Source organism: Mixophyes fleayi, chromosome 4 (assembly GCF_038048845.1).
Source record: "Mixophyes fleayi isolate aMixFle1 chromosome 4, aMixFle1.hap1, whole genome shotgun sequence".
NCBI classification, from domain to species: Eukaryota; Metazoa; Chordata; class Amphibia; order Anura; family Limnodynastidae; genus Mixophyes; species Mixophyes fleayi.
The window spans coordinates 287,212,682-287,240,427 of record NC_134405.1 but is presented as its reverse complement, the minus strand read 5'-3'; the positions used below and the strand labels follow the sequence as shown (position 1 = coordinate 287,240,427).

Sequence of the window (27,746 nt, the reverse complement as noted above, 5' to 3'; positions counted from 1 at the left end):
ATTTCGCCATCATAAGTTTGAATATGTAGATGTGTACCTTTTTAATAAAAATAATAAATACAAATTTATAATTTTTAATGATATTTCAGTTTAGTGGACTGAACCTCTTGTAATACTTTAGTCTTGATGTCGCAGATCTGATAGTTGCAGTTGCGTGCATTCCCTTTCTCAGCATGAGTGAAAGATACACTACACAAACAGAGGTTGGTTACCTACTGTTGACAATGAAAATATCGACAGGCTAAATGCCGACACTTCCATGTTGGTGCCAGCTTCAAAATGCCGACCGTATGATTGTTGACATTCACAATGTCAATAATCACAATGCCAACATTAAAAGAGCAATGCTGGTGGGTCTGGCTGTATAGCTGCCGGACCCGCCGGCATTGCACTTATAAAGTGGGCATTGTGATTGTCCACATTGTGAATGTCGACAATCACACTGTCGACATTTTGAAGCTGTCACAAATATAGAAATGTCTGCATTTAGCCTGTAGACATTTTCATGGCCACCGGATAACTGCTGACATTAGCATTGTTAAAAAATTGACCACATCCCGCAAACAGACATACGTCTCACTCTGAATTAGGGACCTTATTTTAAGCAACATCTCACTTTTTTGATTAAGTCCCTTTTTGTATTAAGAATTCCAACTATGCAATTCCCCAATTCACCCACTATCTGCAGTAAATTATTTCCCCTTTACAGAGGATGCCACTATATCAGGAAAGGCCGGGCACAGTGAAGTAAAACCAGGCGCAAAAGACACAAACTTAGTCTCACTAAATCACAACGTATTTAGCGCTTGTTAGAGCTGCTACAGTCCAGTAGCAAATGACTACAGAATTAATTATAGGCTGTTTTCTCACACCCAATTCATGTACACGTACCAAATTTCTATTAAAAAAAATAAAAAATGTGTGCCCTGTTCAAGAAAGGGAAGCTGCATACAGTTGTCACAAATAGTCACTTCCAATCATTGATGACATGCGGTGCACATTACAAATCATCTCCTAATGTAAACATTTCAGTTGGAGAGTACAGGAGGAATGGTTTCCACTGTTATGTTCCTGGAATTGTGAGGTTTTAATCAACACTGAGGAGGAACCTGAACAGTACAGATGTTTCTCATGCAGTAGTATGAAAGTGCTTGAAACATAAGAGAAGTATTTTCCAATCAGATGCAATCCAGATGAGTACAGTATCACTATGCTAGTTTTTAATTAAACACCACCAGCCAAGAATCCTGTCCCATTGCGTAACATCTTAATGCTACTGCATGAAGCATGAGTTAAATGTATACTAACAGTTAAATAGCTTCTAGCCATTTGTACAATTATTAGGCTATTTGACTTTTTGATAAAACATCTGTGAAGGATATACTAGATTGTTTGTTTTGGGGAAATTCACCAGAAAGGTCATATTACTCATATTAATGGTTTGTATAATAAAGAGGACTTTGCAGTATATGACAATATTGCTATTTCCTAAACAGAATAATACATATACATACTCTTAAAGAACAATGTTCCTCCAACTATTATATGCGATATTACAGCTTTTTTTAAAAAAACCAAACCAAGACTCACATCATTTTGAAATGAAAACGGGGAAACCCATGTGAGCTGAAGTTTGCGATGGCCAAAATGTACATCCTGTACTTCCTTTCGGTGTCGAATATGGTAAGACAGTTATGAGAACATATACCTACTTAACTTCTTAGTTTAGGAGCATTGTTAGTCTGAATTACAGAAAAATAAACATATAGGATAAGGAGGAATAATCTTCTGCACTAGACATCTCACAAAGTGAGTATATTTACAGTTACCTATCTTTCCATAAGATCCTAAATTTGTAATAGATTGCAAGGAGGTGCTAACTAGTATCACATACTTAGAACAGTGGCGCATGCAGGGGGGGTTTCTGAGTCTCTAGAAACCCCCCCTGCGCTAACTAAGTGGCCACTGTCCTATACAGCAGCCGCGGCGCTGTCAAAGAAGCGTCCGCGGCAGTGCTGTATAGGACAGCGCTGGCGAAACGGAGCTGCTGCGCATGTGCAGCAGCTCTCTCTCGTTTTTTTTGGGGGTCGGCGGGGGGAAACCCCCCCCCCCGACAATCCTCCGTGCGCCGCTGTTAGAAAGAGCATGAGTTAGCATATGTAGTACAGTAACAGTAGGTATTATATTATGTCATCTCTAATTCAAAAATTATTATGTATGCTCTAGATTAAAAACTAGTTTTATTAGTAATTTATTATAATCTCTTTTAAATACTAAAGAAAACCAGCAAAATATTAAACTTATTTGTGTATTTCGTGAAAAATTAAATAAAAAGTTATACACTGAAGGGTAAATTTATCAAGCTCTGGGTTTGAAAAGGTGGAGATGTTGCCTATAGTAACCAATCAGATTCTAGTTATCATGTATTCGATAAAATGACAGCTAGAATCTGATTGGTTGCTATAAGCAACATTTCCACTTTTTTAAACCCACAATGATTCACCAAGTGTTAATATTCAGTTTTTACAAAACTATTATAGATGAATGTCTTAGTAAGTATTCATGATCTATGATCTATTAATTAATAATCTTCTTCCTTATTATTAAATAAAAAAATAAATAAGGATTACACATGCATACATACTAATATACCACTAGAGAAAGTCATTATATTTCTTTTATATATTCCTCTTTTTTTCTACACTATTAGAAAAGAAATGCAAGTGTTCGCACTATTGAGATACTACTAAGTAACAATTATAGATGTCTTGTACTCACCTGGTATGTTACAAGGCTATTCTCACAGGGTAAGTGAGGGATTGCAGTATTAACTGTTTTTTTTGTAGCGTTTACCTCTTGTCATAAATTCATCATCAGGTTAGACAGTTAGCTTTTATCACATAATTTTCAAATGGAGGTGTCTGATATCATGTATGAATATAATTCATACTTGCCAACTTTTCCTCGTTGGCTTCAGGGAGATCCCGGGGGAGGTGGGTGTGTGGGGGCGGGTCTTGACAAATTGCATCATTTTGGCACCGCCCCTAAATGATTTTGGCCAATTACAGCAGGGGGCGGTGCTAAGATGAGGCAATATTTGCGTAATTAAGCCCACCCCCCACTTATCTACAGCAGGGCGAGAACCGGGAGGTTGTCCTGCTCTCCCGGGAGGTCTCCCAGAAATGCGGGAGCCTCCCGGTAATTCCGGGACAGTAGGCAACTATGCGTTAAAGAAAAGCAGCTAATGAATCTCTAGAGACTGAAGTGTCTTTTACATTTCTGTCTCCATTACTGAAGTCATATTGTCTTACCTGTCAGTCTTTGATTAAATCTTGGTCTCCATGAAAATGACCACCTCTAAAGGCATCAATACATGGACAAGGGACACAATTTCTGAACTGTGTCATCATGTCACAGATGGTGAAGCCAACCACGTCTTGTACTGGCTCAGCATCAGGGAGAATGCCAGACTCTTCAGGGAGTGAGGGAGATCCCCCCTATTTCAGGGAGTCTCCCTGACATTCAGGGAGAGCTGGCAAGTATGATATAATTGTAGTACCAGCTCTCAAATCTCCATCAGAATATAAGTGTTATTTAATCTCAAACTATATGGGTGACTACTGTCATCCCTCGCGGTCACAATGTCACTTTCTAATACTGCTAGTCTATCTAATAAGGAAGAAGAAATAAACCTCTTTGTTCAATAAATCTAATTCAGATAAGGACACTCAGTGTACATGCCAACACGTGTTTCGCTGTAACATACTTTCTCAAAAAATAAGCATCTTCAATTAAGATTTTGGGTGAAAGAAATGGGTTTATCCCAGGAACAGTGGGACACGTGGAAGACCTATATCAAACATCATGTAGAACCTTTTTTGCAGGTATACCTGTATTTTGTAACCTTGCAAGCAGGGCTGTCTTACCCTATGGTCTGTCTGTTAATTGCTAGGGATATATTTACTAAACTGCGGGTTTGAAAAAGTGGAGATGTTGCCTATAGCAACCAATCAGATTCTAGCTGTCATTTATTTAGTGCCTTCTATAAAGGTAACTGTAGATTCAAACATTAGTTGACCTGTACTCCCTGGAAAACTGACAGATATCTCATAATGCAAAAACAACAAGTAACTCAGTCAACATGAGAAAAAAAAGTAAATAAATACAGTGCCTTGGCAATGTATTACAGGAATTCCGTTCTGCTAAGGACTGGGAGATAAGGGTCTTGTTTTTACAGGGACTGCTTCTTACAAATCCTGATTTGCATATTTTAAAGTGTTAAAATAACTGACATTTTGGGAGAGATTCAATGAGGCACCAGGTGTCTCTGTAAAGTCCACAGAGACGCGTCACTCCGATGCTATGACAGGAATCTCTGATAATTTTTTCTGCGCACCCCGTAGAGGTGCGCAGAAAAATATGCTAAGATTCCTATCATGGCTGGCAATATGTGCAGCTGGACAACGCAGTGATGTTCATGTACCACATCGCCAGCAATTGAGTCTCCCCTATGTGTGTGTTCCTAATGAGTTCCCAGCCCACATTTAGAGTGTACTTGAACCTAAACTTTTCCTGTTTGGAGATCTGGGGAATACAGTTAGCACCTACACGCTATACATTCAGTCAGGCCATGAACTTTGGTGGCACCAGCTCACAACACTTGTGCTTCCATCCCAGAAAAAAACATGAAACCCCCTGTTTGACTGTTTGTAATATAAGGCTATTTCTACATGACAACTACCCCTGGACCTTCAATCAGCCACTCCAATATAGCCCAATCTCTCTCACCTCAGGCTTGTGAGTGAATTAGAAAAATGTGTCCTATCACATACGAGCTTATTAACAACAAAGTACATGTAGAGCAGATGCAACAAGTGTAGCGGTGTACAGTTAGCAGCATTGAAATGGATGGGCGCCATACCATCTCTCTTGGTGAATAAATAAATGGACACATTTATTTAAAGAACAATCCTTCTCCCTCTCCTTCATACTCTGCAGCACATACTTTGCTTCAGTAAATGGGTGTTAGGTATACATCTCAGATGTTCAAATGTAGCTGTGTCAGCCATTGTGAAGGAAACAATTTAAGTATAAAGAAGTGGATAATAGAAAAAAAGGAATGTAACTGCAAGCATTCAGTAACTAGCTAGTTTGGGAGCAAAACACTAAAACCATCTCTGAAGAAAGTAACTATAAATCAAGTTGATCCAATATTGAGACATAACAAAATAGTGTATTGCTTTTCTCCCGGGAGAAGTATCAGGTTAAATATTTTGAGTTAAAATAAGAAAGAGTTCATTCCTTGTCACAGACTTGTGAGCTAGTATTACTTAGTAAACAGACATTTATTAACTGGTGAATAAGAACAAGGTCATGTTACCCACAGGAACTAATCAAATGTTTACTTTAAAAAACCTGGGTATAAAACACAGCTCAAACATCCAAGTTGTTCTAGTACAGTTTATAAAATGAGACTCCACATATATCAGTATGGCAAGAGCCTCTTATAACTACTACTGTCCTTTTGGGCACCCTGCTCCTTCCACTACCTAACTCTTTCTTGGCTTCCAGCTTGCCTCCATCCACCTTCTCATATCAAGAAACTGCCCCTGTCACATGTGATCCTGTCATCACCAACATAGGCAAATGAGTTGACAGTCCACAGCCTCCAACAAGATCAGCATAACCTCCATATCCTCCATTGAATATTCTCTGCAGCTGTAAACATCACAATTGTCAGGATCTGCCTGCAGCCCTCTGCACCGCATGCTGCTTATTGGCAGCTCCTGCCTCCAGGACCTTTGACTTGTTTTATTATGTTATCTGCCGGGACCTCTGTAAACCAGAGGTGCTGCTATTGTGCCATTTCCTTTGTTATTACTAGGGGTTAACCTGTCTCACTAATTATCTCCTGCACCTGGGTGTTCCCTACTTATACCTGCCTCTCTTCCTCTCCTGTGCTGGTCATTGTTGTTGCTGTTCCATGTTGCTGTGCTGTTCCCTTTTGTTCCCTGCTGTGCTCCTGGTTCACCCGTCCCCTGAGATCTCTTCATATTACCTGCTTACCTGCATCAACAGTGTTCCTGGTATTTGCTTTCATACATCTCCCTGCAATCCTCATTCCTCCAACATCCGGTTTGTACATTTCACCATATTCCTAGCTCCTTACCTGTGATTTCTGCATTGAAGTGTGACAGCTTTGGAGCTGTGTGAAAGATCCTACTTCAGATTCTGCCAGGGACTCTTTCTGCAATTGTTTTTCATTTGTCTCCTCTTGCAACATGTCTGCCTTTCAAATCTCTGTGTTACCTAAGCTACAGACTCTACAAGCCAGATATAATTTTATTATGATCTCAGCTGGATAATTTTTCTGCCTTATTTATGGACCCATTCAAGAGACTGTCAGATTTTGTTTCTCACAATTCAAATATTGTTGATTTGCCTCAACCAATCGTCTCTGTTGCTGAATCAGTGCAAACATCATCTTTTAATAGTGCTGCTACAAATTTACTGTTTACCAAGAACTATGGTGTAACAAACTCCAGGTTCACAGGTGGTCCATGCCCCCATCTGACCGAAGAGGAGCGGTAATGCAAAAGAACTAATAAATTATGTCTCTACTGTGCCAGTGATATACACTTTTTACAAGACTGTCCTCTCCACAGACCACAACAGCCTACAGTACGGTCTTCTGTTTATTCCCCTCCTCATTCTGTATTTGTATGCGCTTCACTTTCTGTTCCCACATTACACGCGGGATGAGGCCCAGCCTGCCAGTTTCAGATGCCTGTCTCGAGATGCCAGTTTCGACCGCCAGTCCAGAGGTGCTAGTTCCAGCCGCTTGTCTCAAAGTGGCAGTTTCGGCCACTTGTCCCATGGTGCCAGTTCCAGCTGCCTGTCTCGAGGTGCCAGTCTCTGCCTCCAGCTCCAAGGTACCAGTTTTTGCCCCCAGTTTTGAGGTGCCATCCAGTTCTAAAGTGCCATCATCTGCCTTCAGGTCCAAGATGCCATCCTCTGCCTCCAGGTCCAAGATGCCATCCTCTGCCTCCAGGTCCAAGATGCCATCCTCTGCCTCCAGGTCCAAGATGCCATCCTCTGCCTCCTGTTCCGAGGTGCCAGCCTCTGCCTCCTGGTCCGAGGTGCCAGCCTCTGCCTCCTGTTCCGAGGTGCCAGCCTCTGCCTCCTGTTCCGAGGTGCCAGCCTCTCCCTCCTGTTCCGAGGTGCCAGCCTCTCCCTCCTGTTCCGAGGTGCCATCCTCTGCCTCCTGTTCCGAGGTGCCATCCTCTGCCTCCTGTTACGAGGTGCCATCCTCTGCCTCCTGTTACGAGGTGCCATCCTCTGCCTCCTGTTCCGAGGTGCCAGCCTCTGCCTCCTGTTCCGAGGTGCCAGCCTCTGCCTCCTGTTCCGAGGTGCCAGCCTCTGCCTCCTGTTCCGAAGTGCCAGCCTCTGCCTCCTGTTCCGAGGTGCCAGCCTCTGCCTCCTGTTCCAAGGTGCCAGCCTCTGCCTCCTGTTTTGAGGTGCCAGCCTCTGCCTCCTGTTTTGAGGTGCCAGCCTCTGCCTCCTGTTTTGAGGTGCCAGCCTCTGCCTCCTGTTCTGAGGTGCCAGCCTCTCCCTCCAGTTCTGAGGTGCAAGCCTCTGCTTCCAGTCCTGAATCTCCTGCTATTGTCTCCAGTCCTAAGTCTCCTGCCATTGAATCTGGTCATGAGCCTCCAGCCTCTAGGATCTCTTCATATTACCTGCTTACCTGCATCAGCCGTGTTCCTGGTATTTGCTTTCTGCATCTCCCTGCAAACCTCATTCCTACACCATCTGGTTTGTACCTTCCAGCAATAAACATTTTGTGTTTCACCATATTCCTGGCTCTTTAGCTGTGATTTTTGCATTGAAGTGTGACAACATTGATCTGATTGGCTATGCTGTGAAAAATTAGGTGACCTGATTGGCTAAAAAAATGAGGACATCCTCGATGAGAGAGGGAGACTGAATGCAATGAGATGCTCTGACCCAACTGAAAATCAGCTTGAAAATGACAGATTGGTTGCAATTCCTTAAAGAACATGAGACACTGTGCTGACATACCATTCTTACTCACTAGTCTTGAGACGTCTCATTGATGCTCCAACCTTATTTATATTATCCTTATTAGTTGTGAAAAAGTTTATAGCTTTGGACATCAAACCATTTTGAAAACTGCATTTCCCAAAACACAACCACATTTTCAGAAAATGTTATGTATTGCTTGGCTGTTTGCTGTTAGTAAGCATATGTTTCTTGACACAGCCTTCAAATAATAAAAACAAATCGCTTAAACTTCCTCTCATTCAAAACAGATTTCCAGCATGAATTTCTGTTTATTTGTAAAGATAATTAAACATGCAAAATTGTAAACGCCCCACTTTGTAAGAGATCTGCAATGCATTAACAAGTGATGAGTCGATGATCCCTGGAACACTGAGCTACAAGAACATGTATTATTAGGCACGTTCTGGGAATAAAACTTGCATTTTTTTTAAGAGAGTTTCAGCATTTGGACACATTTTATCTGCTCTGTTCCCATTGCATTTTACATTTATTTTGATCATTAAACCATATTCTTTTCATTGAAATCTTATTACAGTTTATGTTTTGTTGAATGTATTTTTTATTACCATGTCCTCTGCTTTTTTCTATATACATTTGTATACTACTTACATTTACATTGTAGGACATTGGGCTTTAGAGATTTCTATCCAATGTTTGTGTTTGAATTGTTTTAATTTCTAAACAAAGAGTACATGTTTTTGCTCTTTATTTGTTACAGTTTTCATATAGGTTTATATAATGGAATCATATGGGTCGCCTCCTACTATAGGAGTAAAACTGGATGACCAATTCATTTAAGACAAAAATTACCCCAAATCATTGGGTTTGTGGGCATAAAGTTACCTGCATTAAAACTTTTGGTAAGAACTATGGTAGAATCTGGGTGGATGGGTTTGCCAGTGCAAGTCAACGTGTCAATTAACACACTAATAGACAGGGGCAGCGGGGCATATAGTGGGCAACCTTGGGCTGGCACACTGAGCCACCTGCATTGTTTTCCTTTAAAATGTTTCTAATATGATGCAGAGTTGAGTCTTGCCCCCTAGGTTAGAATTTGCCAGCTATCTCCTACTAATAAGTCTTGATTTGATTCAGTACCAACCCTACTAGATAGGCCAAATTGAATGCAGCAATCATGAGTGTAATGCAAGGTCATAGTCCAGTTTAACTTGCAGTATCCTTTTAGGGTTGCTCACCTCACTATTATCTGGTGGGACACTTGTAAGGAAATAACCAGGTGTTGGGTGGTCCAGAGGCAGAGGAAGGGGCTCTTCTAGCATGATGAATGTCTGTGCCAAGCTAGTCATCCTCCGACATGGAAGAGGACTCATTCTGCCTCCTAAAAGGCACAGTTTTGGCTCTGGTTTGGTTTGTGTACACAATCCACCAAGTACACAGCAGAAAGTGTTTGGCATTGGTAGGAACGTTTGCACCTTCTTTATGAGACTCAGTTTAGGTAGAGGGTGTGACCTTGCCAAAACCTTTTCATCAATTTGTAGCACAAAAAAGAAGACAGCATCAAAACACAAGTCTTAGGCTAGAAACACATGCTTGGTTGAAAACATTTGGGCAGTTTGTTAATTTCTAACTACCACCATCGCCATAGCCCACTCTAGCTATGAATCAGGTTGCCCGTTCATCTGCTCTCCATTGATAAATGGCTGGTCAATGATGCTAGTAGTTGGACAATAAAAATGATGCCCAGCAATAATGAGAGTTTCATAATAGTCTAAAGTTCTCATTGGCTTTAATGGAAGTAGATTCCAGAACAATATTATTAATTGCCATGGCATTAGCAATTCAATGCCGCTCTTAATAAATTAAGTATTGTATTAAAGATGCCCTATATTACAGAATTATGAGTGGCTGCTTGGCAATGTAAAAGGTTGAAGACTGAAGGGGGGGGGGCTAAAAAAAAAGTTAGACCAAATATGTTAATGATTATAACTTAGTGCTGTCACTTAACTTCTACCAAATGGTAATCTTTGAGATAAGGTGCAACTGTTATTTGCTATGCATATAGCACATATTTTATGGGCTCAATTACTATTGTATTTAAGTAGACTACTGTTGATTCTTTACTTTGTTGCAATAGTATTGCAGTTTACTGGAAAACAGTTGCTTATCATTTTAAATTTTGTTTTTAACATAAGGTGGCAGAAGAATCGGATCCTAATTAAGATTCCATGGGGCAAAAAAAATATACACCCAAAAAGCGAGTTGCAGTAATCCAGTATACTCTGAGCTCTAGGTGGAAGCCTAGGCTGCTTACTGGATGTACCAGTTCTGAGAAGGATATTCATTTAAAAACAAAAAAAAAACATCTCCTTTAAATGTCCATATCTACAACACTACACAAGTAATGTTTACTGCATTTAGTTAGAAACACAGATGGGTTTCATAGGAATGTAACATATTCTTACCTATGGGCCAGTCTATGGGGCATACTTATTACATGGAAAAAATCCCTATGGTAGCCAAAAAAGGGGTGTTTTGCTGATGATGGGGCTCATCCTATACATCAAGGGATGGCCTATTTAATAAGAATTGTGACGATACAAGTACTGCCCCTATACATATTCTGTTATTGCGAGCTCACACTTTAAAAGTGAATTGATACATGATTAGGGATGTGCACCGGCCACTTTTCGCGTTTTGGGTTCTGATTACCTTCAGGTTTTGGGTTCTAATGGGTTTTGTCAAAACACCCCCCTCAAGGTTTTGGGTTCTGATTTTTTTTTTAAAAAAGCATAAAAACTGCTAAAATCTAGATTTTTGTTGTTTTTTCACTCCTACGCTATTATTAACCTCAACCTTGCAGCACAGGACAGCACCATTGGATTTATATGGCTGTATCACTGGACTGGACTTATATGGCAGTACCACTGGACTGGACTTAAGCAGCACAGGACAGCACCACTGGATTTAAATGGACTGGACACAGGACAGCACCACTGGACTGGACTTATATGGCAGTGCCACTGGACTGGACTTAAGAAGCACAGGACAACACAGGACAGCACCACTGGAATTATGGCAGCACCACCACTGGACTGAGCAGGACAGAGCACAGGACAGCACCACTGGACTGAGCAGGACAGAGCACAGGACAGCACCACTGGACTGAGCAGGACAGAGCACCGAGCAGCACCACTGGACTGAGCAGGACAGAGGACACCACCACACACCCTCCCTCTTCCCTCTCCAATGCCCGAGTGAAGATGGCGGCAGGAAGCGGGGAATAATATGAATCCGGATCTCACGAGATCTGACGGTGGGATGATGACATTTTGCCTCGTTCTGAGTTTTGCGTCGGACGGGAATTCCTGAACAGTGCTCGGATCCGGGCTCGGATTGGCACTGTTCGGGGGTGTTTGGATTTCAAAAATCCGAACCCGCTCACCCCTATACATGATAGGTAAAATCTCCATCCTACTAACTTTAATATATCTTTATTTTCTACCAGAAGGCAGGTGAAAATATAATAATACTTTGCAATTCATCGATCAATTGAGGAATAGGCAATAAAAAATAAATGTGTGGTATCCCCCTTTCATTTTATCGTTGTGTGAATTCATCTGAAAGGTAATTTCAGCATATTTCAGGTCAGAGCTTGATTATCCATTAGGCAACATAGACTCCTATCTAAGGCCCAGTGAGCACAGAGGGACTAGAATTATACTAATCCATTTAATATGTGTGTTTTTCTTTTTTTTTACCAATGGAGGGGGGTGGGCTCCCAAACCAGCATCTTGCCTAGGGCCCCATTGGGTCTTAATCAGGCTCTGCTGCAGTTTGGGAACCTTCATCTTTTTGAACATGGCCTGATCAACCAATAGGCTGTAGTATTGGGGAGCTGGTTCCTAGGGGACACAGCGCTACCGGAATTTCCGGTGCCTGCCTGGAATCAACAGGCTAGCCCTGATCTAAAGGGCCCCAAAAGACAGAAAATCAGTCTGGCAGCAAATCTTATTGCTGTTAGCTTGTTGGCTTCCTGTTAGTGAGGCTGTGGTTCTTAGTCTGGTCTCGCAAGATAAGGAGTACTATATCTCATGGAACCAGATTAAGAACCGTCCGAGCCCGCACTGACAGGCAGCTAATAGTGATCAGATTTGCTGTCAGGCTGCCTGTCTCTGACCAGGGCCTGATCAACAAAACTTGCTTCTGGAGAGGAAGAAAGAAGAGAGGAAGGTAAATGAGCCTGCTGGTGACTAGAAATGGTTTGTGGCGGTGATGAAATATCTGGGGGCGTGATGAATTGACTGGGGAGTGAGTGACAAAATGACTGGGGATGGGTGATGAAATGCCTGGGGGGTCATGAACTGGCCACTGAGGGGTGATGAAAGGACTCAGGGAGATGAAATGGCTCAGAGGGTGATGATATGGCTGAGGGGGTTATGACATGGCTGAGTGGCGGTAGGGGGGTGATGCCATGACTGGGAGGGTCATGACATGTTTGGGAGCGTAATTACATGGCTGGGAGCGTAATGACGTGGCTGGAGTTATTAATAGGCTTAGTGGGACATGAATTAGCTGGGGGTGATGAAATGGATGGGGGTTGTTGAAATGGCTGGTGGGGGTCCTGATCTATTGTGTAGAGGTCACAAGGCTCTTCACTGTGTTAGATAGTAAAATGCTAAATACTAGTCTGATGGGGCTAGTAGATATTTATATTTGATTATAGCTCTATGACAGCAAATTAATCATTCCCTGCTTCTGAAATATACAAATATTCTATAATCACACTAGAGACAATGAAAATAAAATCACCATGTGTTATTGGCCAGTTTATGAAATACGGTTGCTGTGGAGACATACTGTATGCTGGCTGGATGAACAGTTTCCACATTTCTCATCAGATGGTTTCTGTAACCTGCTGTTAAATATTATCAGACATTTATTCAATACCTAACAATAGATTGGTGACAGGTAAAGCACTTATAGTCAAATTTCTGTCCAATGCAGAAGCCACAGTGAGTGAGCTATTACATGAGCTCAGTGCATTTTGTTCTCCAGAAAAATGGCTGGTTCTTGCATAACACAGTGAGCAATAGAGACACATTGCAGGTTAAAAGTTAATTCACCTGAAACTGATGTTTTGCAAAACTTTATTTAGGGACTTCCTCTCAGCTTAATGAACAAAGAAAGATTTCTACTACTTATTTCTTCATTACTTATCACCTATCTCTGCATCTATCTCACGACAGAGGCAAGAACTTTAGTGATAAAGACAGATTTCTGCATACTGGATGTAATCCTTGATTTATGTTTTATGTGTGTGTCTGTATGTCACATGTATGTCACATGTATGTGACATAGGAGAAGTGGGGGACACTGAGGTGATATGTCTTTTTATTCTAAATAGTGTTAAAACACATCTAAAATTAGAGCTAAAATGAATTTAAATCAAAATCCCCAAAGCTGTGAGGGCTTTGTGGCCCCCAGTTACATTTACCATACTACCACTTCAAAATTTCCACTTCAACCACTGCTTACAGTTATGTTATAAATGAACACTATTTTTTGTAAAGCAATTTAATTAATCAGTGGAATTTTACAGTAACTAGCTTTAGTGTGAGATTGGAAACGATATAAGCACTAGTGATCACTGACACTTTTAAATACATGTGTTCAGCATCTGTTTTAAATAGTGAAGCAGTTCAATTATATTGCATTGAAAAATAACAAACTTCCACAGTTTATTTGTTTATAAGCATGTTGTTCCTCCTCCACTGCCAAAAATAAAAGGAAGTCATATGTAGGGTTTTTTTTCTGCAAGATCAGTCCTTCTGAGATATAGTATTCTATTACTAACATGTTTAGATAACAATAGATTAAATAAAATATTGTTAAACAAAGCATTCTGTGAAATGTAAATAACTGGGATCTGTGTAGGGTTAGAAAGCTGGTGACAGGAGAGGTATTTCTGCCTCTTGGCACAGGCTCCAACCAAAGATCTCTGCCCTACTTGGCCACACAAACATTCATACATGATTTTGCTTGTATTTCATATTCAAATCTTTTTATTTCTCTGAAAAGTAGCAGTGATCTACCTGTTTTGATGGCAAGTACTACCAGGGCCACCTTAACAACAGTATGGGCCCCTGGACACAGCAGTGCACTGGGGCCCCTATATATAAATATATAAGTAAAAAAAAAAAAAAAGGATATATATATATATATATCCCCCTCTTAACTTACCTTTAAATCGCGATAAGTTGAATCCTCTTCGCTGTGCTCCTCCATGCTGTGCTCGCAGTGAATGTCTGGCGTGATGACGTCATCACGCTCGACATTCACTGCGAGCGCATCACGGAAGAGAGGACCAGGGAGTGAGCCGGATCGTCAGGTGACCGCAAAAGGTAAGTTGTTTTTTTTGGGGTTTTTTTTTTTTTTTTTTTTTCTTCTTTACAGGATTTTTTTACAGCAGCAGACATGCCAGGGCCCCCTTTCCCCCTCGGGCCCCCGGGCACCTGCCCATCGTGCCCAATGGGAAAGACGGCCCTGAGTACTACATGAAAAACTACACAGCCTTGAGTGTGAAAATGTGTGATGTTTTCACCAGCAACAGGAAAATTTGTAAGTTTACTGAATGCACTTACTTAATAACTTAAAATCTATAATTATATTCTCTCGTGTTTTGGCAATGATCACATGAAAGGCTTTCAAAGATATAATGTGGAAATCTTATTTATCCTGTAAAACATGCAAAACAAGGAAAAATGTCAGGGTTTTAAAAAAAGATGTTTCTCATTATAAACTTGTGTTTATCATTTCCATGAGAAACCTAAAGACTCCTTGGACTCATTATACTATTATGACATGATCAGAGGGGAATACAAATCTGGGTCTCTTGGGAAAAGACCCTGTAAAAGGAAAACAGTGCGTGTGGTCATCAAAGGATAAACAGTGATTTTATTGTCGCAGCATAAGTAGGTACTGGCAACTAGAAGTTATTGTAGGCTCAGAAAGGTCTATGTATTCTTATATAGTTAAACTGATGATATTGTGCTGTTGTTTATTATACAACTGGGATTCTTTTGGAAAACAGACTGTACTTATGGAATACCACTTTCACAAGGCTTATGAAAATCTATAGTTTAATCTATATTTGTTTCCTTTATTTCTAAAAGGCCAAGACCCTTGTTCCCAAGAGTCAAAACCTCGGATTTCCTTTGTCTGGAACCACCACAGTTTCCAAGAACCCCCGCCCCCCCCTTCCTTCCATCGCCATGTTGGTAAGAACCAATCTCCTATTCTTGACACCAATAAACACTTTGAATTAATAAATTGTTCAATGCAAATGTATCAATAAGACTAATTGTGCAAACTTTAGTGGCCTGGCACTTAATTTATTTAATCTCCAGTTAGAACAAACATTAACAGCAAGGGTCATTTATCAAGTATTTTTGTAATGACATTAAAATGTCTTTGTGAACCATGGGCCTATTTAAACAGAACTGAACAAGTGTCTAAATTTTGCAAGGGTGATAAATGGACATGGGTACACTGGCATGTTCCTCACTGCAGGATAGATGTAACAAACTAAATGCCCAATCCATAAAAACATTAGATATTACAGGATGAGCTACATGATCTGGGATGGAGACCTAACATATTTTTGTCAGGCACTGCAGGGTTTTACAAATACACGCACAGCTCCTTAAAAATGGGTACAACTAAACTTTTTTGACATGACATAGGCATTTGCATTGTGCCTTTGGTTCATGAAAAGATGCAGTGCAAGATGTGTTCTTAATAGTGATATATTATTTAATGGTATTGATGGATGCGGGAAGTAGGAATATTTGTAAAAACGTAAATGCTATTAATTTATTAATCGGGAGAGGTGTTGATCTCTTCTGTAATTTGGGTGGGAGGTAAGCTATTAATTTAATGGTGGACTGTGGGTCTGAGCTAATTATTCAATGGTGGGTCCTAATAATTTATTTGTGGGGTAAATAGTGGGGCTTTAATAGTGGGGCCTATTAATTTAAGGTGAGTGACAGGACCTTTAATTTAATGTTGAGGTGATTTAGGGCTATAAATTGAATGTGGTGCTGAGTTTGGGGAGGAGGGCTGTTTATTAACTGTTGGGAGATATGTCCCGCTTTACACTGTACTGCTTGTGAGGGCAGAACAGTGTGCACGTAACAGTAGTGCACCCAGTATTGCCTGTGTATTTGTCTGTAATTTGTCTAAAATGATAACCATATTACATCGTAGGGGCCCCCCTGTCTTGAGTGTCGTGGGCCCCCTAGAGCCTTAATCCAGCTCTGGGTGTTAAACAAACATTACAGAGAAAGTGTTTAAACAATACAATTTTATTTACTTCACTGATATATATATAGACTGTATATAGTATATAGAATTACTGTGAATATATGTTTATACCATAGTAATGCTATATCCTGTATATATAAAATAGTAAAAAAAACCAGAACAAAAAAAATCCTAGGAACTAGCTAAATATCCTTGCCATGATAGCCTTTCACTCACATACACCAACATGCTATAACGGTGTCTGACATGGCATGCTGGGGCCTGTAGTTCCACCTTAGTTGGTTTATATATACTGGATATAGAATTACTACGGGCTGGGGGTGCATGGTGGAAACAGGCATCTGAGTTGTGTTCCCCCCTCCTATATGTGACAATGGAATAATGGTGAAGGAAGATATTTAACAAGGGGAGTGAGGGGGGTATATGTAACATATTCCCATACTACTGTGCACTTGTCGTATATACTGCACCATCTGTGGAGGAGGGCTCTGGTCTTAAGCGTCTTAAGCTGTTCCACCTGCGGAGGAACTTTGTGCAGGGCGCCAGGGACTCCCACTGATGCTTTGCATAAACTGCCCACATGATAGAGCTGTGAGCACTCTGACCCCTGCTCCACCAAAGCAGTCCGCCAGGACAGTTGGCAGACTGTGTTCATCTCTCCTACATGTACTGGGAAGGGTAGGAGCAGAGTGGAAAGGAAAAAACAGGAGGGAAACCAGTTGGACCATCAGGGAAGAGGAGGGATCAAGCTGGCTGGCTGTGCGCCCAGTCTATCTACAGCCATGGCAGCATCCACCCATTCACTCCCCCTGTAGTTACCTCCCAAGGCTATAGTAAGGGGCTCCTGTAATGCATGTTGTCAGTGGTGCACTATGTAGATCGCAATTAGTTGGCCCTGCTCTCTCACTGTAGAGAGCAAACTATGGGGGTAGCTCACTGGTTCACTGGGCCAGTCTGAGCCTGTACACATGATATGATTACAGGTAAAGTGTTCTTCTTATAATGAATGTAAAACATTACTGCTTCATCGGGGTTGGTTATGAAATGATGACACCATAATTGCCGGCATTACTGATGGTTTAAATGTAATGCTTTATGTCGACTTTACAAATTGCTGACATTCATAATGTCAACATTTTTTAACTCTGTCGAACTAATGAACATTTCGACATTCTGCATGTTGGCTTTTAACTGTCGACATTCTGACTGTCAATATTATAGTGTCAACATTCTGAATGTCAACATGTTCATTGTTGACATCACAACTGCATCCTCTTCATTGTATGCATACAAAACAAAAGCTTCAATTGAAAATATTACTGCTTCGTTTTAACATTTAAGAGTACAAGGAGCTCCGCTTCTAGGGCATATTCAATTCTCAGCGGAAACGCCGAAAATCCCGCGGTCCGCGCACTATTACCGTTATTACGGTAATAGTGCACGGAAAAACAGTTAATACGGTAATTTTCTCGCTGGATTTCAGCTCAGGGAGTTGCGAGCTGAAATCCAGCTTACTATTACCGTATTAACGGTAATAGTTTTAATGCCGCAGGACTTTCGGAGAATTGAATACGCCCCTCTGTGTCTTCTGACATTAACACAGCTGAATAATGTGATATGCTGCATTGTTTGCTGGGCTTAACATAAATATGTTGAAGGTGAAACTAGATATGATTTTTAGATAAATATGCTGCTCACAATCTCAATTTCATCCATTCACATTTGCTGCCCAAATTTATTGTCAGATTGGCCTGAGCACAATAGAAATCCCAAGCCTTTTTATATTATAATATCTGTAACTTTGCTATTTTCTTAACTAGATTTACAACAAATGTATTGATGATCCTAAACTTTATAGGGCCAGTGAGGTGGGAGTGGTACTGAAGCCATTAACTTAAAGTCTTACTGCACTGTCATTGTAAAAAATACAGATTTATAAAAGGGTTATACCCCAAGGGTCACAGGTACCAAGAAAAATGGTACCTGTGCCCTCTACTTTGTTACATTGTCTGTGTATATCTAATGACTTCCTAATTCACAGATTATTCAGGTTGCCAGCAGCAATCATTTGAAATGCTCGAGAACACGTAAGATGTGATTGCCTCCATCAGCACATCACTCTCATGATGTCTCGGGGTTTAAACTCCCAGCATGGAAAGCTGTTCAATCAATGGAATCAATAAATCTGTGGCATGAACCAAAGTTCATGAGAATAATATCAAGCTTGGCCTGGTATCATGCTGGGTATGGCCTAAAATGAGGTAATACCTTAAATATTCAGACTGTTGTCAGGCATGTCCATGCATCCAGTTGTAGGATTATCACCATTGGCTTCATTGAGGTTATCATCGTACACACTTAAGGGTCCCAATGTTGCCCAGAAGTGATCCAGCACAGTTAGCCTGAGTTACAGGATCACACAATATATGGCCATCTTAAGTCATAGTCGCTGACAAAATTGCCATCTCCACTATGTGCGACTTCAACTTTATTAATTGTATATGATGAACCAACAAGCAGCCTTCATGATCAGATATATACTAAAATACATTTGCTACTACTCGTACTTTTATCCTAGAAATCAGTGATGCTTATTTTACCTGCTTTCAAACTATGTTCATGGTCCAAAGAATGCAGTATAGTGAACACATCATGGGTTGGTATATATAAAAAGAGAGCTTGAATGAAGTATTTAAATACACTTGCAAAGGATACATCATGAAACAAATTTACAGTATATATTCTTGGGTAGTAGGAGAGTATTGAACACAACATTATTGGGATGAAAATACTGCAAGCCACATTCACAAAAAATCAGTTGCACTGCAACCAGTTACCCATCAGCTTGGGATATGATCTCATAGCGATCCTAATATTCTACTTAGATGTGATCCATGGATGTTTTAAATACACGTAGATGGAATGAAATAATGAACAAAATGCCCATGAGAACAATCTCTTAAAAGACGATAACAGCAGCAAATTGTTTTGCAATTTACCCACTTAAATCCACAAGTCATTTATAATACAAAACAGTAACTCTAATCAGACCTTTCTCCAATTTACTTTGATCCATGGTCACTTTGTTATCATCCAGGGGAGGCAGTTTTCCATGTATTACGACATACACCATGCAGTTCCAACAAAATGACTACAAATTGATGGGATGTCTCCTCAATCAGTATATGCCAGTATCTTATTACCCCCTCTGTGTCTTGCCTCATTTCTCTCAAAGATGGGCTGGAGAACATGCATGAACTTTGGAGTAGCATCAAAGTCCACAAGCTTAAGCATAAGAACATATAGGCAGCCATAACGTTTTGCTTTTGTTTTCAAATATCAAAAATGGAAATTGAAATTAGACTGTTTCAAGTGGGTTTCAAGTGGGTGCAGCCAGCAGCTAACAAAAGATGTCAAGTGTTAACTCACTGAGTGACCTGAGGTTTTCAATTAACCACTTGCTGGGGCTCCATGTTGGAAATCTCTCGACAGTCAGAAATAAGTCAATATATTGAAGAGCAGTCTGTTCAACAATAACTCTTAAATGTCATAGCAGAGCATTTTAATTAGAATTAAATACACTACAACACTAAAGAATGTTTAATATTGCTAAACGTATGAATCAAAAAGCATATCCCATTGAGCATAGTATGCAAACACTCATCACCACATAATCTGCTCCCTACATACATAAGTGGCAGCCTAAAACTACATTTTTCTCTTTGGGAACACTGAAACTGTGGGCCAACCTGCATCTAGAAACCCCTTGGCAACATACTGCCACTGACTGTGATATAATACCCAAACACATGCATCTATAATTTCCACTTTCTACATGCATTTAATTCATTACAGCACTGCACAATAACAGGTTAACAAAACATTGCACCCTGCAAACCAAAATCCTCTTAAATACATTAGGATAGGAAAAGGCATATTACGCCAATGTCACAAGAAAGCACATTTGTTTACTACTACATTAATATCCTTTCGCTCTTATAAAGAACAGCAGCTGATTTTTGCCCTGTGCGTAGTTAATCTGCAGATATACTATATATATACTATATATATTATTGGTTTTACCTTATTTTGTTCCATTTCTACTCCCCTCTAATGTTTAGGCAACGCAATTATTATGCAGTGCAATGAAAGGCACAGCCACAAGCTGACAGATTACAGTTATGTAATGTGTTTTGTTTTTCGAACAAGGCTCAATTTGCACTAATGTTTCTAATGCAAACTACTAGTCACCATGTAAAATATATGGTCATTTTAAATGTTTTACAAAGCCAACACATATGTAACTAGCAATGAACTGTCAAAAAATCCTGCTGCATTTAGACGCCAGAAGAACCTTATCCCAAATATCTGTGCAGTCTTTATATTGTAAATAAAGTTACGTGCCAGCCACATAGCTTTATGAAAGGGGATATAGGATATAAGGATATACAAGCTTAAAGTAATACAGTGCAGATTCACATTTAATAATCAATATATTTTGAACCTTTAGAGAATCTTATACACATCTCAGAAATGTCAATGTTTTACAGTCAATTCTAAGCAGATTATGTTCAACTGTCACTGCAAATTGAACACTGTCATTAATACAAGCACATTTTTTGTCAGTCTGTCTCGCATTCTGTCCAATGTGAAATACACCCATTAACTCAAAGTACACACAAAATATCCCTATAAAGGGATGAAACTGCAAGCAGCTGAAGAAAATGTATAAAAATGCACTTTTATCAACAGTGATTAGATGTAGCTACTGTGCATCACATTGTTAAACTACTAAGATGTAGTACAGAGATAGTCATTTGGTTAATTCATGAACAGTCAGTATCATTCAGCCTAACCTGATAACCTTCTTTCTCGTGCACTCTTCCAGAAAACGTCCCAAGCTTTGTTAGTGGAATCCTTGATGTGCTCACTGAAGGATCTCTTCAGACGGGATTTCCCTGGATATGCCATGATGTCTACAGTTAAATCCAAAGTCACTTTATCCCATTAAAATTCAGGCAGAGAACAATTCCAATTGGTGATATCAAATACTACAGACTGAGTCTTTTACAGCGATCTGTTAGTCTTGTTAACACCCCTCTCACTGTCTCTCACAGAAAGAGAAAACCTCCCTCTAAACTGTTTGGGGTCAGGCCAGGCTGGAAAGGAAATAGCAGCCCACTAGGGTCCCCTCTGCCTTGCAGCCCAGCACAGCTCTGTATCTCAGCTGACAGACTTTCTAAACAAATTATTCCAATCAGGTTTATAAATACAAGTTTTATGCAATCAGGCAGAATAGCGATGACATGGCACACTGCGTGCTCTTAGTGTAAGTTCTGCTTTTCTTTCTTTTAACTATTTAACTATTAAAGTGTCTTCTTTTATTTTTAGACTACAGACTTTCATTTTAGTTAGTGCAGACTTCCTTAGTCTTTTTCTATCATCAGTAGCAGAAGAAGGAACTGAGTTGGTTGCAACAAACATGTAATATTATAGCTACTAAATCAATTGTGCAAAAACAGAAATAGTGTTTTTTTAATCCCATTATGCTAAAAAGAAGCAGTTAACCATGGGGCTGATGTAGCTACCGGTCTAGGCCGCCTATCACAGTGTTATATGGTACCAGTAGGCCAGTATCAGCTTCCTGGTGGCTGGCCTCTCCCCAGTCACTTCCAAGTACCGCTTTGGGCTGATCCGTTCTACCCCCCTTCCCTATGCTCAGTGGCTACGTGCTCTCAGCTCCTCTACTTGGAGCCCAGCACACACTCCACACTGACACTCAGTCCTACTTGACTGAGTGATTCAATTCAGTATCGGAAGGAGGACGGAGGTAATGGATGAAGGAGGATGAAGAAGGCTACATATGTGATTGTGCACTGATCTCTGCATTATATGGCTGTTACTTTGATACTCTTTGCATTGTATTGTGGTCATGAGGATGCTTTATGTATTGTATACTGGTCACTAGGATGCTCTCTGTAAATCACTCATCAGGGTGTGTTACGAACCACCCTGCTACTTGCTGTGGCTCACTATGACTTCTCCTGCCTAGCAGCAGCTGAGACGCCTTCTATTCTATTTGGGCGCACACCCTGACTCTTACATCCAGGCTGGTTGCCTAGCAGGACCATGCATGTTCCTGGAAATTACGTATCTGCTGCCCATCTCAACCCTTGGTTTTGTTATTGGACCTTTCTTGCTCTCTGCCCTTCCTGACCCTCTGGCTTGACCTCCACCATTTGCATCGGTATTGGTAGTCCTCTTTATACTACCTGGTGTAGTATTCACTAGCCACTAGGATGCTCTCTGTATTTTACATCTGTCATTAGGATGCTCTTTATATTATATCAGTCACTAGGAAGCTCCCTGTGTTGTATATTGCTCAACAGGATACTTTCTATATTGTGCTCTCATGTGCTCTCTATATTGTATATCCGTCACTAGAATACTCTCTACTTTTTATATTGGTCACTAGGGTGCTCTCTGTGTTGTATATTGTTCAATAGAATGCTCACTGCATTGTATATTGGTCACTAGGGTGCTCTCTGTTTTGTAGATCGGTCAATAGGATGCTCTCTGTGTGTATATATAATATATTTTTCACTTTTAACTTTCCTTAAATGCTCTGTGAACCAGTTAGTGCTGTGTGCACCATGTAAGAAGATAAGGAGATGAAGGTGGTTACAGGAAGGTACTACCCATGCCCTCCATGGTGCTGGACTCATCCTCTCCGACAGCATGGTGCTGCTCATTATTTTCAGCTCCAGGCCCATGTGCCCCTTCATCTGCAACTGATTGTGCGAATAGCAGTGATATTTTGTAATCCATAGCAATCAGTCATCAACTTTCATTAAACAGCTAGAAGCCATTATGTTATTGGTTGTAATAGGTTAAAGTACAAGATTTCTCCAGGTTATTAAATAATCCTCAATATGGGGTACTTACTAACAAAATACAAATGTGCAGTATACCATAGCTACTAACCAGCAATTAGCTTTTTATCAAGTAGCAGAAGTCAGACAATGAAAGCAAATGCCATGATTATGAACCTTTTATATAAACTTAAATTGTAAGCTTGTTTGGGGAGAACCATGCTTATCTTCTGTTTCATGTCATTGTATGTATAAAAGTTGAAAATAATTGATAGTTCGATCTAGTTGCTTAAAGGGAAACATTTATTACATTTAAATACATTTATTTAATAAAACATTTGTTTTAGATTGAATTACACAGCGCAGCCAACATGTTAGCTTGGAGTTTCATTACTGAACCCTCTAATCATAATCAGTAAGAGGGAAGATTTTATACCATTTGTACAATGGCATTAGTTCACAAATACGCATAAATTATTAGTGTTATTCAATGTTCCAAAAATAAGTTAATTATAATATGCAATAAGCTCTGTCTCTCTTGGCGGACGAAATGTCATCTTTGTTTTCGATCCCTCAAGAAATGTTGACATTTTTGGTCAATTTAAACAGGTATATCTTAAATAGAAATATTACAATTAGTGAAGCCATATTTATGGGTATATTTACTAAACTGCGGGGTTGAAAAATTGGAGATGTTGTCTATAGCAACCAATCGGATTCTAGTTATCATTTATTTAGTGCAGGCTACAAAATAACAGCTAGAATCTCATTAGTTGCTATAGGCAACATCTCCACTTTTTCAAACCCGCGGTTTAGTAAATATACCCCTAGTCTTAAATTAATAAGGATTTAACAAAATGAAGGATAGTGACATTTTCCAAAACGCTTATCCTTTTACATAATACTTATCTTATTATTATTAAGATATTGAACAGAGATTCCAGTCTATTTGAGAATGTTAATCAGGGCCTCTCATAATCATTGTAAACAATGCTTTTAACTTTACTGTTCACAACTGTGTGTTAGTCGAATACGGAAATCTATTCAGTCATCTATTTGTATCTTGGGTTTATACTAGCTAGAGATGAGCGGATTACTTAAAATCCGATGAAATCCAACTTTAGGGATCCGAGTGAAACCGAGTCGTTTCTCCCACAAAACTCGAATGTCAAAACGAGGCAAAACGTAATTTCATTCGGGGGGATTTTCCTGAAAAACTCTTGCGAGTTTTGGATTGGCATCTTTTAGTATCGCCATATATAGTCCACTCTCATTTTCTCAAGTGCCATTTTAGAACAGACAGCGTGTAGAGAAGACATTAGCCGCTGTGCTCTGCTCATAAAATAGCGTTCAGGGTGAACCAAGGAGAAAGGAAAGCAATAGAACCCTGTCATTATTGTAAAACAGTTCTGTAGAGTATTAAAGTAATTTCATTGTTTTCTAATAAGCATTGTCTATGCGATTTGTGTGGTTCTAAAGAACAAGCAATTTATTTAGCAAAAGCAAAAGTATAACAGTTCAAATAAATAAGTACAGTACAGCCGATACATGAGACATACGTTGCACGGTGCTGCGCAGTGCTGCGCAGTGCTGCGCTCTACTGGATCCAGCTACAGTTATTCAGTCCTGAAGGCTGTGGCCAGAGTGACTGACTAGCTGATTCCAGGGAGCAATATATATACATTTGGTGTTACAGTAAATACAATACAGGTGACTTGGCAAGTTTCTATAGGTTCAGGCTTCAGGAAGGTCCAGTGTAATGCAGTCCATAGGTCAGTTCAAACAACACCCTCCAAGGGTGGGGGTCAGCTCTCCAGATGATGAATACTAATGTTCCCGTCAAGAACTAGTTTAAACTGGTCTATTAGCATTACACAGACAATATCATTCTAATCATTTATTCCCTATCATCCATAACTAGCATATGCAAGGAGCGATCCTTTCGGTGAATAAACTGGATGTCTGCGAATAAATAGGGGATTTAGAATGATACCAGACATGACATGTTTCCTATGACCTGAACCTTAGATCTCCCTAATGTGTATATATAACCTTATAATATGTAACTATAAACCAAATAACATCTGCTCATAAACAACTGTGGATTGGAACTATTATAAATATAAAATATGTATATAAGTGAATGTGTAAGTGCGAGAGTATGCGTGCGTGATTTATCGTGTGATTGCGCCATGACACGTGGCGTACTGATCGCAATCACACGGTAAAACAATATTAATCATTCAATTATTTGACTTTGACAAGAGAATTGTCAGCTACAATAGTTTGTTGATTAATTGCTTTTAATTTCAATCTTAAATACATTTTACACAGACTAGTGGCTAATAGTACTAGTAAGTACTAGTAAGCTTCGTCCAACACCAAGGTAAAGGGGACTGCCTGAGACATGCAGCAGAGGCTGTCTCCAAGAAGTGGTGTTCTCACTCTGACGCTAGGGCTGTATCCCGTGTTGGTAACAGACAGCCGGGGCTCGGCTTTTAAATTAAATTATCACTGCCTCCTGAGTGCATGTGGGGGCGTGCTTTTGGCCCCATTTATCCTATCTCCGTACTATCGGTTTCTGCTCATAAGCTTTTGCGATGTTGAATTAAGTCCTGGGGGCATCTGAGTACCTGTGAGTGCGGCCAACTCTACGGGAAAGGCAGCTCCTATAAGTGAAGACCTGTCCAGCTAGTTCTAAAAACTTATGACAGTTACTAGGAAGCTGTAACTAGAGATGCTCAGGCTTGGTTCCCTGAGAACCGAACACATCCGAACTTAGCAAATTCGAGCCGAGCCAGCTCGGTACTTTCGCGCTCCCTCGGAATTGAAAACGATGCAAAATGTCATCGTTACGCCATTGGATCTCGGATCTCATGAGCTTTGGATTCTATAAGTACCGCCCTCCTCGGTGATCCAGCGGCATTTCACAGAGGGACACACAGGGGCAAACGCAGAATTTGTAGAGGGGGGTTTCCACACCACGCCACCAGTGGGCATGGCTATAATTTTAGACAGTGCTTGGCTGCTCTCCAACCCTTTCTACCCCCATAATATACATGGGCAATGCTGCGTGCACTACTGTTAGGTGCACGCAGCTCTCCCTTTTCAAGCAGAGCCGTGTGAAGCTGGGGCAGGGTCCAGCCACCTTAACTATACAGTGCACCAGGCTTGGAGGGAGGGAGGGTTTCCATTCACTAGGAAACCCCCCCCCCCTCGGTTTGCCTATGACACAGAAGTGGTAGCACAGTTCTTGGCAGTCTCTAGTGCAGTTGGCCAGCGTCATAGGTAGAATAGAAAGAGGAGGGGTAGCAGTGTTCTTCAAAGTCTTCAGTGACCTTCAGGAGAGCTCCATTGCTCCATTGCTAGTTGTCATTGCTGAAATGGAAATAATAGGTCTGGCAGACTTGGTCTTCTAAATCTGCAGTCACATTGTAGTGTGTTACAGTATATAGGTTAAACACAAAGAGAAGAGCTCCATTGCAAATTGCACCACTTTTCTTTACTGACACTGCTATGTGGCAATGTTTCCTAGATGTGCTAGGAACTGCCGTGTGTTTGAGTCATTGCTCTGTCGTTTAGCATATAGCCAGGGTGCTGCAGTCTTTGTTTGAAAGTATATGAAAATAATATTGTGACCTGTAAGGTGGTCAAAATTGACTGCAAATGACTTGAAATTAGTGTTATTGAGATTAATAATAATGTAGGGGGGGAAAAAAGCAAAAATATGTGATTTTAGCAAAACAAAAATAGGGATTTTAGAAAATAAATAGGGATCCAAAACCAAAACCAAAACACGCAAGGGCGGTTTGCCAAAACCAAAACACAAAGTTAATCCGGATCCAAAACCATAACCAGAACATGGGGGTCAGTGAACATGTCTAGCTGTAACATCGTAAATGATTATATCCTGGAACCAGTGATGTAATGGCAATCTGACCTTCCACTGTTTGGTTTTGCTATTAGTTGTTAGCTTATTTGCATTCCTCTCTCTACCACCATTTTTGTTTAAATAAAAACTGTGACCTTTTGCCAAATTTACATTGGTGTCTGTGTGATTATTTATTTATTCAATTACAGTAATAGCAAGTCTGAACATGCAAAGGAGGTTTGGGTACAATGAAAGGGAGATATCAACACTATTCAGTTTATTATTTTTTGAATTGAATCAGAAACAGCAAATGCAATGATAGCAAAGTTACAACGTACTTCTTTAGGACAGCTTGCTGCAGACTTTGGCCAACATTGGTGAAAATTGGGACTGTTGTGAAGGGATCATTAGAAAATAGACTGGAAATGACTGAAAAATAATATTAATGCTATAAATAGTAATAAAAATTACCTTATTTTACCTATTTTTCATAATTTTTTATTACATCCAGATCCAAAACCAAAACCTTTTGCATTTGTTCGACAAAACCGTTAGGAAAGCCAAAATGTGAAGTCGGGTTAGAACCAACACCGGCTTCGAAACCGAAACACGAGGGTCAGCGCACATCTCTGATACTA

General features: G+C 40.2%; 1 protein-coding gene across 1 annotated transcript in view; it reads right to left on the bottom strand.

Moving 5' to 3' along the window:
- Nucleotides 1–21,351, bottom strand: part of LOC142152815 (rho GTPase-activating protein 7-like) — a 225,269-nt gene extending 203,918 nt beyond the window's left edge. The window contains exon 1 of the mRNA XM_075209823.1: nucleotides 21,222–21,351. Coding sequence (XP_075065924.1) covers nucleotides 21,222–21,336 — 115 coding nt within the window. The 5' untranslated portion in view covers nucleotides 21,337–21,351. The remainder of the gene's footprint in view (nucleotides 1–21,221) is intronic.
- Between the last annotated feature and the right edge of the window lie 6,395 nt (nucleotides 21,352–27,746).